General features: G+C 39.2%; 1 protein-coding gene across 2 annotated transcripts in view; it reads left to right on the top strand.

The window, feature by feature from the left end:
• Nucleotides 1-2624, top strand: part of LOC126163161 (DNA excision repair protein ERCC-6-like) — a 145286-nt gene extending 142662 nt beyond the window's left edge. The window contains exon 19 of one of the 2 annotated variants that reach the window (XM_049920099.1): nt 1060-2624. In XM_049920099.1, coding sequence (XP_049776056.1) covers nt 1060-1528 — 469 coding nt within the window. In that variant the 3' untranslated portion in view covers nt 1529-2624. The remainder of the gene's footprint in view (nt 1-1059) is intronic. The other variant, XM_049920100.1, reaches the window with a different exon arrangement.
• The last annotated feature ends 10703 nt before the right edge of the window (nt 2625-13327 follow it).

Here is a 13327-nt window from a genome sequence, read left to right as displayed (position 1 = left end):
CTGAATAAGGGTGTATTTGGATTTTTATGGCCCACTGTTGCTGAAAAAGCAATAGATTCGTAACAGCTAATCAATAAGTGTCAGTAATACATGACGTGCCATTAAATTTATATACTGAAATGATTGATGACAAAGCTTTACGATAACCAGTATTGAAATAGTGACAGTGAATTTAGTATTTGGATTAAAGTAAGACAAAGCTTTAACATACCAGTATTGAAATATCAGTAGTGAGTTTGGTATCTGGACTGATTTTGTTGTTGTACCTTGACTGTAAGAACAACGTAACATGAAAAGTTTACGTAAGTCACTTATATACACTGTTCGCAAAACTGTGAAGGATGTTGCCAGAGTGCCAGAGGAACAAGTTTCACACCATCATTACTGGATAGACATTCATTCCATGTCTGCAATCCTCTGACATCTAGAGCAACAGTTCAAAGTTTCCTGTGTAACACATTACAACAGTTTTCTTGGGCAATAGTTGTAGACACCATTCATTGCACACCCATCACAGTTTCCATTGACATGAAGACAATTGCAACAAAATGCGATAAGTGATTTGTTTATTTGAAATTATTTAATATATTGTGGGATGACTTCTTGAAAAGCTGATCATTAACATAGTATTTCTGTTCAGTACAAGTTCAGCACTGGTTTATGAAATATGTGTACCTTTAGGTACGTGTGACAGGCATATATTGCTCAATGTTGTTAGATACCATGCTGCTCATTTACCACCGTGTGCTAATAACTGGCCACATTTTTATGTCCACTAGATGATGAAATAGCAACAGACAGCTTTTACCTAAAGTTGTGATTGTATTTATGCTGAAACTATGACTTCATGAGATGTATTATTTTGTTTAGACGCTTCTATCCCGTAGGGCGAGAAGCAGTAAACTGAATTTAAAATAGGTATCACGCCTGGTTAGGCTGAGGATTTCTTCTTCTGGTACTAAATGTGTATAGTGTTGCAATTTGAGCAAGTGGAAGCATAAGGAAATAGTTCTTATGTTTCAAAATAATTATTTGTGTTCTTTTTCTCTTTTTTATCAGTCTCCAATTTGGCAAGAAGAAGAAGAGTGCAGAAATGTCTTCCTCTCTGGCAAGTACTTCAAAAGCTGGTTTAGAGTCAAAACCATCAAATGCGTTCACTGGCAAACTAAAATCTGGACAAGGAAATATGTCTTCAGGTGAACTTCTAGCTCGCATTCGAGCCCGTAATCGACTTTTGACACCAGCTGATGATTCTCAAGAAGAAGGACAGCAACAAATAGTGCAGCCAACAACATCGAGTGACGATCCAAATGTTGAGCTGTTGACTGACATTAGAAATTTCATTGCATACGGAGCAGCAGTAAATGGCAGAGCTTCAACACAGGAAATAGTTGATAGGTTCAAAGATAGACTTCCTCCTGGTTCTTCTCCACTTTTCAAGTTCCTGCTGCAAGAAATAAGTGAATTTCATAGGACTCAAAGTGGAGAAGGTGTCTGGAAGTTACGAGCAGAATTCAAGTGGACGTAATTGTAACCAGTATTCATCACAGGGCAATCAGGATTGTAAAGTTATATTTTTATTTTATTGGGGCAACACATGGAGCTTTGGGTTAAAACAGTACAATACATTCCAAAGAGTAATGCATTATATTTTTGTGCATTTTAAAAATATTTCACAGTGCATAGGAAGTAAATGTTAGAAGGTTGTTTGTTATTAGGAATTCACACATTTCCTTTATTTTGTGTCATTATCCAGTCTTCCTTCACTGTGATTCAACAGTCCTCAGTCTTATCAACACTGAAAAAAATTGTCTTATATTCTATTGTAGTTTTATTGACTTTTGCTATGTAACTGGATTTTTATAATTTTATTGTGTTACAAGGAAAAGATTTTAGTGGTTTAGCATTTTGTATATGTTTATTTTTGTTGAACATATGTGGTTGTGAACTTCTGTACTCATATCCATAATTGCTCACAACATGGCAGAACTACTGACATGAGTGAGAGGGATTGAAACACGCTAATAGTAAGATGAGTGACTGCGAGACTTGTATTATTGTAGGGATGAAGTCAAAGACAAATTTCCTCCAGTTTCTTCTTCAATATTCAAGTTGTTCTGCAAGAAATGGTGAGTATATAGACCCCAAGTGGATAAAAAGTTGTGAAATTTGTCACTAAATGAGTGTAAATCAAAAGAAGTGCCTATCTACCAGCGCTTTCCTGTTTGGTAAGTCATGGAATCTCTGTTTTTCATATAAAAGAAGTAAAGAGTTATACTTGTCACTTGAAGGGATTGTGAGAGTGCATTCACTGCACTGCACTATTGCTGAGCAATAGTTCATAAGAATTGCCTTCTTCTAGTCAATCTCCATATATTTTTAAATTCTTCCTTGCCCATTAAATAAGTCAGAATATATATTATAATTTATTTATACTCACAGATTAATTAAAAATATTTTTTATCTTTACTGAGAGATGTTAGGAAGATCATCAGTATTATTTTTTTGTCACTTATTTCCTACTTCATCAGTTGAGTTGCAGCTATATATTGTATTGCTATCAAATTAAGATTTTGAAGTTTAAACTGAAGTTAAACAAGCTGTACATAAATTTATAAATATTGTTATAAATTTTGTAATGAAATAAAAGCATTTTGTTATGTAAAATCTTTCAAATCTTGATTCCCAAACACATTTAAACTGATTACACCTTATCCACATTCTAAATGTTTGACGTTAGTCATTGGCTGGAGTAATGAAAGGAGCAAAGGTAACAACTAACTGTATACATCCACACCTACACCCCACAAGCCACCATACAGTTTGTGAAAGAAGGTATTTTGTGTGCCATTGTCACTTCCTCACTTTCCTTTCCAGTCATTTTCGCAGGAAGGACAATTATAAGTCTCTGTGCGAGCTCATATTTCTCTTAATTTTATATTCATAATCTTTTCGTGGTATTTGAAGGAAGCAGCAATTGATTGACTGTTCTGAGAATGTTTTTGCACTTAAAACTATTAACAGTAAACCACACTGATGTAGAACACCTCTCTTACAGCATCTGGCACTGGAGTTGTCTGGGAATCTCCATGAAGCTTTTGTGTTTACCTATTTATTTATTTATTTATTTATTTATTTATTTATCCATCTGTAGACAATCATTATTTATCCATCTGTAGGCAATCAGGATTGTACGGATGTTGTCAACATAAGTATATACAATAGGTACACAAATTTATCATTATCATAATCAGAATTCATGGGCATTTAACAGAAACATACATTGTTAAACCACTTAATAACACAGTTGATAATTTTTACATGTATCTATATAATAGAGGGAAACATTCCACGTGGGAAAAGTATATTTTTACATATATCTATATATTTACATGATTCCAAGTAATCCTCGACAGTATAAAAACACTTTTCCAAGAGAGATTTTTTAATCAATTTCCTGAAGTTATCTATTTTGATTATGTCTTTGATCCCTTGTGGAAGATTGTTGTACAATTTAATTCCATTATATAACATGCTATTTTGATTTGTTTTTCTTATAGAGGTGTAAGTGTTGTCTGTGTCTGGTTTCATGTGCATGGATGGAACTATTTATTGGGAACTGGTCAATGGTTTTTTTATGTATATTACTGTCTGCAAAATGTATTCACACGGAACTGTCAGTATACCCAAAGATTCGAATAACTCCAGGCAGTGGGATCTATTGCGATCTTTTTTTTTTGCAACTTAAATATTGTTTGTCTGTTTTGCCCTGTTGATCCCCATAAGGATATGCCATAACTAATTATAGAGTGGACATACGCAAAATATGTGGCTCTAGTACAGGAGCTACTACACACTGAATTTATTATCCTAAGTGCATAACATGCTGAAGCTATTCGCTTTCCAAGTACCACAGTGTGCTCGGTCCAATCTAGTTGAGAGTCGTTATGCATGCCAAAAAATTTTGTTGATGGTACACATTCCGTGTGCTCATCATTAACTTTTAGCTTGGTTCTGTTTGGTTTTCTGCTTAAGTGGAAACTAATGCTATTGGTTTTTTTTACATTTAGGGTTAATTTATTAGTCTATACCCACTGGCATACATGCTTAAATGTTTCCTCAGCCTTTTCATCGAGTACACTTGGTGATTCAGCTTTGATTAGGATGTTACTGTCATCAGCAAACAGTACTGATTTCACCATGCTTGATACTTTGTGGAAAATCGTTGATGTATATTAAAAAGAAGATAGGGCCCAGCACACTTCCTTGGGGGACTCCTATATTGATGTATTCTGGGTGTGTAAGGTATGATTGGAGTTAGAGTGATCTCCATCTGTTGGACCCTGTTTTGCAGGTATGAATGTGCCACATGTTCGTTACCCCTGTTATTCCTAGTGCATTTAGTTTATTTAGCAAAATTGTTTGATCTACTATGTCAAGTGCCTTGGTCAAAACAAGGAAGATCCCTGTTATGTGGTCTCCTTTGTCTAGTGCTTCAAGGATAATATTTGAAAAATGAGCTACAGCTGAATTTGTGCTTTTGCCAGCCCGGAAACCAAATTGCTCTTTACTCAGAAGATTGAACTTTGTTAAGTACCCCATGAGCCTGTTTTTCGTTACTGTCTCTATGGCTTTTGAAAAGGATGACAGTAACGAGATTGTTCTGTAATTTTATATGATTTCTGGGTCATCTTTCTTGTATATAGGTAGGATTTTTGCATGCTTTAGTATGCCTGGGAAGACCTGTGGAGAAGGATTCATTGATGATGTGCACTAAAGGATCTTTGACATTATCTATGCAGTCTTTCAGTAAGCACACAGGTACTTCATCTCCGCCTGCTGAATTTTTACATTTTAGGTTACTCACAACATTGCATACTTCTGCTGTGGCTTGTTCAGCAATTGTAAATGCTTTGTTTTGTTGAACTTCTCTCGTAGTTTGGTTGCTATGTTGCTGAAATACTGGTTGGCAAAGTTTGCTAGTTTTTTTGGGGTCATTTATTGTGGCATCCTTGAGTTGAAATTACATGTTTACTGGCTAATTTTTTCCTATTAGTTTCCTGTTTGGTAATTTTGCATGCTGCTTTGATTTTCTTGTTAGATTTTTCTACACTCCTGGAAATGGAAAAAATAACACATTGACACCGGTGTGTCAGACCCACCATACTTGCTCTGGACACTGCGAGAGGGCTGTACAAGCAATGATCACACGCATGGCACAGCGGACACACCAGGAACCGCGGTGTTGGCCGTCGAATGGCGCTAGCTGCGCAGCATTTGTGCACCGCCGCCGTCAGTGTCAGCCAGTTTGCCGTGGCATACAGAGCTCCATCGCAGTCTTTAACACTGGTAGCATGCCGCGACAGCGTGGACGTGAACCGTATGTGCAGTTGACGGACTTTGAGCGAGGGCGTATAGTGGGCATGCGGGAGGCCGGGTGGACGTACCGCCGAATTGCTCAACACGTGGGGCGTGAGGTCTCCACAGTACATCGATGTTGTCGCCAGTGGTCGGCGGAAGGTGCACATGCCCGTCGACCTGGGACCGGACCGCAGCGACGCACGGATGCACGCCAAGACCGTAGGATCCTACGCAGTGCCGTAGGGGACCGCACCGCCACTTCCCAGCAAATTAGGGACACTGTTGCTCCTGGGGTATCGGCGAGGACCATTCGCAACCGTCTCCATGAAGCTGGGCTACGGTCCCGCACACCGTTAGGCCGTCTTCCGCTCACGCCCCAACATCGTGCAGCCCGCCTCCAGTGGTGTCGCGACAGGCGTGAATGGAGGGACGAATGGAGACGTGTCGTCTTCAGCGATGAGAGTCGCTTCTGCCTTGGTGCCAATGATGGTCGTATGCGTGTTTGGCGCCGTGCAGGTGAGCGCCACAATCAGGACTGCATACGACCGAGGCACACAGGGCCAACACCCGGCATCATGGTGTGGGGAGCGATCTCCTACACTGGCCGTACACCACTGGTGATCGTCGAGGGGACACTGAATAGTGCACGGTACATCCAAACCGTCATCGAACCCATCGTTCTACCATTCCTAGACCGGCAAGGGAACTTGCTGTTCCAACAGGACAATGCACGTCCGCATGTATCCCGTGCCACCCAACGTGCTCTAGAAGGTGTAAGTCAACTACCCTGGCCAGCAAGATCTCCGGATCTGTCCCCCATTGAGCATGTTTGGGACTGGATGAAGCGTCGTCTCACGCGGTCTGCACGTCCAGCACGAACGCTGGTCCAACTGAGGCGCCAGGTGGAAATGGCATGGCAAGCCGTTCCACAGGACTACATCCAGCATCTCTACGATCGTCTCCATGGGAGAATAGCAGCCTGCATTGCTGCGAAAGGTGGATATACACTGTACTAGTGCCGACATTATGCATGCTCTGTTTCCTGTGTCTATGTGCCTGTGGTTCTGTCAGTGTGATCATGTGATGTATCTGACCCCAGGAATGTGTCAATAAAGTTTCCCCTTCCTGGGACAATGAATACACGGTGTTCTTATTTCAATTTCCAGGAGTGTATAAATTTCTCATTTTGATACCTGTTAGCCACTGACAATACTTTTCTATAGATCTTTCTGTATGTATGATAATAGTTATGAAATGCTGAATCGTTACGGTAGTTTTTTATTGAGCTAAGGTGCTTGAGGGTTAAGAGGATTTCATTATCCCATTGGTTACCCAGCTGTTATTGTTGCGTGATTTAGTGATTCTTAGAACTTTAGGAAACACTTCTTCAGATCTGAATTTAAATATTGACAGAAACTTGGAAAACTCCCCATTTATAGTAGTTTCTCTGCACACTTCCTCCCTTGTTTCACTGTTAATTAGTGAGGCAAATAGAGCTCTTTTTGACTTCGAGAAGACCCTACTGTACTTGTGTATTTTAGTGTTATATGATTCTACGCCTAATTTTAATAACTGACTGGAATGGTCTGAGATGCCGAGGTCATTTATGACAGTGTCACACCTATCTTTCTCTTTGTCCGTTAGCATATTGTCAATACTTGATGCTGAATGTGTGGTTATCCTAGTGGCAGTGTTAATTAATGGCGATATACCATAGGTGTACATAATGTTCAGAAAACTGGGTTCATCATGTTAATGTTTAGATCTCCACAAATGATGATTTTGCCTTTGGGACTGGAGACCATATCTATTGCTTGAGTTAACTTTGCAGTGAATGTCCATGTCACCAGTGGGAGCACGATAAATACATAGTACAATTAGTCTTTAGTATACATCAGGTTTTTTATCTCTAAAGCTGATATTTCTAGTGTTTATCCTCACTTACTGCCATAATGTCATTTCTAACTTTATACATAAACCCCTTCTTCATTTATATGCATGATCCACCACATTTCATAATGTTTCTACTGTAATGACAGGCTAGACTGTATGAATTTGGTGCTACATTTGTTAATTCTGAACCATTATACCAATGTTCTGTTATGCAAACAAGTGAGCTGTCAATAGACTGCAGTTCCACTTCTAATTGTTGCACTTTGTTTCTTATGCTTCGCCTTTTTTTGGTGGAAGGCGGAGAAGCACTGAGCACTGCTTAACTTGTAGATTTTATGTTTCTTTTGCGTTGGTCTAAAAAATCCTACTGATTGATGCACTGGTCACTGTTTATTCCATTGGATCCTCACATTTTCTTGCTGTTTTTGCTGAAGATAATTCTGGCGCTGCCTCTTCTTGTTCAAGTGATGATCCTGGCTGCACTGGTGGGTGTTTCTGCAACTGACTTTCTTGTTAAGGAGCTGTTATGGTGTTTTCGCATTTCCTTGATCGAAACTGGCTGTATAGCAGTTGTATTTCTTGCAGCATATTCATCTTTCTGTATTAATTTTGTCAGCATTTTTCCGAAGCACGACTTCCCAGTGCTGTTATAGTGTTGACTATGTTTCATGAACAGATCTCTTGAGTTGGGAAGCTCAAAGAATGTTGCATTTTGATAATACTTGCATATTTTATGAAATTGTCAGTTTATTTTTGTAAGTTCCAAATTTACAATTGAGTTGTCCTGCAGAGCGTGTCTGTGAGGCATGCTTGTTCATACAGTATTCAGCACTTATGAGGTTCAGTAGTGTTGTTTTTAGACGCTGTGTGGCAAATTTACCGTCGTTTCAGTAGACATTGTTGCTTCCACCCAGGATTATGACTGTGTCTTTCTTATATAACTCATTTAGTGAATTACTGTTTTTCATTATCTCAGTCATTATTCCCATGGCTGTAAATGACAAACTGTATTCATTCATTTTTCTAAGCGATTCTCTTGGCGTGACTGTCTCCAAGTAAAAAGACTAATTTTTTGTAGTTTCCTGTTTTATTGGTTCTACAAATTTTCTTGACTGTGCACTTCATTGGACGCGTTGTCACTGATTTTGGTTCGCCTGTTTGCTGTTTTAGTACAGTCTTCATCTAGAACCAGTTCTTTCTTTGATAGCGGTATCACCGGAGCTGTACTTACTGTTTGTTTATGTGCTTTGATAGGCACATGCCACATTTTCTGCATAGAAAGACCGTTTACAGCAACGTCTTGTGCGAGGCGACGATTTTGCTCCAACCCTTGGTATTTTATTTCCAGTTCTTGATATTTCTTCTGGTGTTCTTGGTACTTCATGGTTATAGTCACTAAATCGTCTGTAAGAATGCTTATTATTGTTTCTTTTGATTTTAGTGTGTTCAGTATTTCGTTTTTTGCAGAACTCGTAAAGCACTGACAGCATGTCCAGTCATGATCGTATTTTATATACTTCAGATTCACTTTTATGCATTTACGTGGTACTACGACTTGCACTTGATACACAGGATATCTCGCTTAACGTTTTTTGCACAAATTTTACGCACGTCACTATCACATTTTATAGTAACTGAGACATTGTTACATGAGATGGTTTCACCGTATGCCTTATCTGCAATTAGTTTTATGTGGTCCACTTTAAATCACTCCTTACAAATACTCTTAGAAATGGAATAACTGCTTCCAGTGATTGTTCTGCAATTGTGTGATCGTAAAGTAATGAATTGTCTTTTCTGTTTATGTGCACTACATAACATTTATGTTGAGGGTCAACTGCCGATCCCTGCAGCAAGCATCAATCCATTGCTGGTCTTACTGCATTACACTACAATTTTCTATTGTTGCAACATTTATGAATACAACAGCATCATTGCTGAAAGGCATCATGCAACTTCCTGTGTTGTCCGCTAGATGATTTTTATTCAATCCAATCACATAGCTGGTCTGATATTCCATACACTTGAATTTTGTTCATTAGGCGGCAGTGTAGAATTGAACTGACGTGAGCCCCTACCATCTTCGAAGGATGCCATGGGTCTGATGATGGTCATGTGATATGACCGAAACTGGTCACTTATGTTCTTGTAGCATATGTGAAATTTTTTGATCGCTGTTCCAAAAATGTTTGTTAAAATTGTCTGAATGATGAGTTACTCTCATGGCTGTCAATAACTCCAGATCTGTCCCCGATGGAACAAGTGGGACCAGCTTGGATGTCAGTATTCTGGATATCAAGGATCATTTACTACAGGCATGGGCCAGCTTGTCTCATGAGAGGACACAATGCCTTCATGAAACCCATCCCAGCTGAATCAGTATGTGTATCCAGACTAGAAAGGGTGTAATGTCTTACTGGTAAGTGGGCGTATACTGCTAAGTTCTTTGCAAATTTGTTTTTGCAATCACTGAAGTAACATCACATACTCTCTCCTGTTAAGTTTAAGTTCATTTCCCCAGCCCCCTTATGGGTGCTTTTTGGTGGGCAGTGTGGCTATGGTAGAGAGGAAGACTTTAATATTGGTGGCCATAAGTATCACTATTTTTTTTTTTTTTTTTTTTTTTTTTTTTTTTTTTTTTTTTTTTTTTTTTTTTTTTAATACAGCCCCTACGGAAGTTACAAAATTAATTATGCCACTAAAAATTAGCAAATCCTCTGGCTGTGAAAATGTTTCTGCCAGAATATTAGAATCATGTTCTGTTGTAATAAGACCATCCTTTTGCTATCTTTGTAACCATTAAGAGTTTGCATGTTTTATCACAATGATGTGAAACAAGTTAGTTTAATGAGCATTAACTTAATTTGCATTTTAATATGACTGCATGCTGACCACTTACAGATAAGCTCACATAAAGGAAGACAAAATTTAGTGCAATAACACAATGAAATATGTAACACTTGTGCTAAATAAACTAAAGTTTCAAAGTAAAAAATTATGCTATCTAATAAAGAATATTACCAACTTACTTTCAAATTCAGTTTCGCTATCTGTCAGGCATTTAATGTAACTGGATAAGTGATTAAAGAGTGGTAGTGGGGATATGCCTCACATCCAAATTGACAACAATATACCAAGTTTGGCAATAAAGGAAATTGACACACCTCCATTCCACAGCAAAATGCTATAATATGGAAGAGAAAAAGATTCACAAAGGAGGGGAAGTTGCATTCAATTTTCAAGTTCTGATGTTATCCTTTCTGACAGAAGATGTTAATGTTCTCACCATAAACTTCTTTAAATGAAACCCAACTTTCTTACATATGTCGAGTGTGCCAGTAGGTTACATTATTTGTAATTTTAATTCTGAATTGAGAATGGTGCTGTCACCCCATCAAGACAGGGAATGCATCAGCTCATTGATATGGTACTTTTTCAAACGTGATTAAAACGTTGTGTGTTTTTCCTACTTTTAGCATAAATAATGGTATGTTCTATTTCTGACTGATATGGACTCACAGCTGACACATGGAAGAGTGGTACTAAATTAATGGCCAAGTTCTTCATTCTCTACTTCAACTGTTCTGCTATATATACAAGTACTGATGAAAGCAGTTTCTGCAAGATGCCACAGGAGTAACTTAAGAACAGACAAAAGGTATACTGCTATGGTGATTATGTTATGGATTGAGGCAGAGGTTATGATTGCAGAAATTGCTGACAGATATCAATCAGCTATCCAACAGTCATGATTACACTGTGCAGGTGAGAGAGGCGAGGGATCTCCAGGCTATTGTGCTTGACCCCAAGCACTGGGATTTATTTTATTTTATTTTTTTTTTTTAACACCTCATTTTTGCAGCTTGATAAGAGTGCATCTACATCTACATGATTACTCTGCAATTCACATTTAAGTGCTTGGAAGAGGGTTCATCAAACCACAATCATACTATCTCTCTACCATTCCACTCCCGAACAGCGCGCGGGAAAAACGAACACCTAAACCTTTCTGTTCGAGCTCTGATTTCTCTTATTTTATTTTGATGATCATTCCTACCTATGTAGGTTGGGCTCAACAAAATATTTTCGCATTCGGAAGAGAAAGTTGGTGACTGAAATGTCGTAAATAGATCTCGCCGCGACGAAAAACGTCTTTGCTTTAATGACTTCCATCCCAACTCGCGTATCATATGTGCCACACTCTCTCCCCTATTACATGATAATACAAAATGAGCTGCCCTTTTTTGCACCCTTTCGATGTCCTCCGTCAATCCAACCTGGTAAGGATCCCACACCGCGCAGCAATATTCTAACAGAGGACAAACGAGTGTAGTGTAAGCTGTCTCTTTAGTGGACTTGTTGCATCTTTTAAGTGTCCTGCCAATGAAACGCAACCTTTGGCTCGCCTTCCCCACAATATTATCTATGTGGTCTTTCCAACTGAAGTTCGTAATTTTAACACCCAGGTACTTAGTTGAATTGACAGCCTTGAGAATTGTCCTATTTATCGAGTAATCGAATTCCAACGGATTTCTTTTGGAACTCATGTGGATCACCTCACACTTTTTGTTATTTAGCGTCAGCTGCCACACCATTCAGCAATCTTTTCTAAATCGCTTTGCAACTGATACTGGTCTTTGGATGACCTTACTAGACGGTAAATTACAGCATCATCTGCGAACAACCTAAGAGAACTGCTCAGATTGTCACCCAGGTCATTTATATAGATCAGGAACAGCAGAGGTCCCAGGACGCTTCCCTGGGGAACACCTGATATGACTTCAGTTTTACTCGATGATTTGCCATCTATTACTACGAACTGCGACCTTCCTGACGAAATCACGAATCCAGTTGCACAACTAAGACGATACCCCATAGGCCCACAGCTTGATTAGAAGTCGCTTGTGAGGAATGGTGTCAAAAGCTTTCCGGAAATCTAGAAATACGGAATCAACTTGAGATCCCCTGTCGATAGCGGCCATTACTTCGTGCGAATAAAGAGCTAGCTGCGTTGCACAAGAACGATATTTTCTGAAACCATGCTGATTGCGTATCAGTAGATCGTTCCCTTCGAGATGATTCATAATGTTTGAATACAGTATATGCTCCAAAACCCTACTGCAAACCGACGTCAATTATATATGTCTGTAGTTCGATGGATTACTCCTACTACCCTTCTTAAACACTGGTGCGACCTGCGCAATTTTCCAATCTGTAGGTACAGATCTATCGGTAAGCGAGCGGTTGTATATGATTGCTAAGTAGGGAGCTGTTGTATCAGCGTAATCTGAAAGGAACCTAGTCGGTATACAATCTGGACCTGAAGACTTGTCCGTATCAAGCGATTTGAGTTGCTTCGCAACCCCTAAGGTATCTACTTCTAAGAAACTCATGCTAGCAGCTGTTCATGTTTCAAATTCTGGAATATTCCATTCATCTTCCCTGGTGAAGGAATTTCGGAAAACTGCGTCCAATAACTCCGCTTTAGCGGCACAGTCGTCGGTAATAGTACCATCGGCACTGCGCAGCAAAGGTATTGACTGCCTCTTGCCACTTGCGTACTTTACATACGACCAGAATTTCTTCGGATTTTCTACCAAATTTTGAGACAATGTTTCGTTGTGGAACCTATTACAGGCATCTCGCATTGAAGTCCGTGCCAAATTTCGCGCGTCTGTAAATTTTAGCCAATCTTCGGGATTTCACGTTCTTCTGAACTGCGCATGCTTTTTCCGTTGCCTCTGCAACAGCGTTCGGACCGGTTTTGTGTACCACGGGGGATCAGTTCCATCTGTTACCAATTTATGAGGTATGAATCTTTCAATTGCTGTTGCTACTATATCTTTGAATTTGAGCCACAAGGAAATGGCAATGAGAGAGTGGGGGATTCTATTTTTGCACTATTCACACCTGTCTCAATTGTAGACTGGGGATGGATCTGCTGCTGAACTCAAGGAACTTGAATAATTAACCAACAGTATGGCTGTGAAACAAAGTTAAGAAGTGATTGTTAAAACCACAGTGAGTCACATCATGCCCGGCAGTGTAAAGCCAAAACAGGCTAAACTTGGCT

Source organism: Schistocerca cancellata, chromosome 2, assembly GCF_023864275.1.
Source record: "Schistocerca cancellata isolate TAMUIC-IGC-003103 chromosome 2, iqSchCanc2.1, whole genome shotgun sequence".
NCBI lineage: Eukaryota > Metazoa > Arthropoda > Insecta > Orthoptera > Acrididae > Schistocerca > Schistocerca cancellata.
Note: the sequence above shows the minus strand (reverse complement) of the source record. Positions and strands in the feature narration are given on the sequence as shown.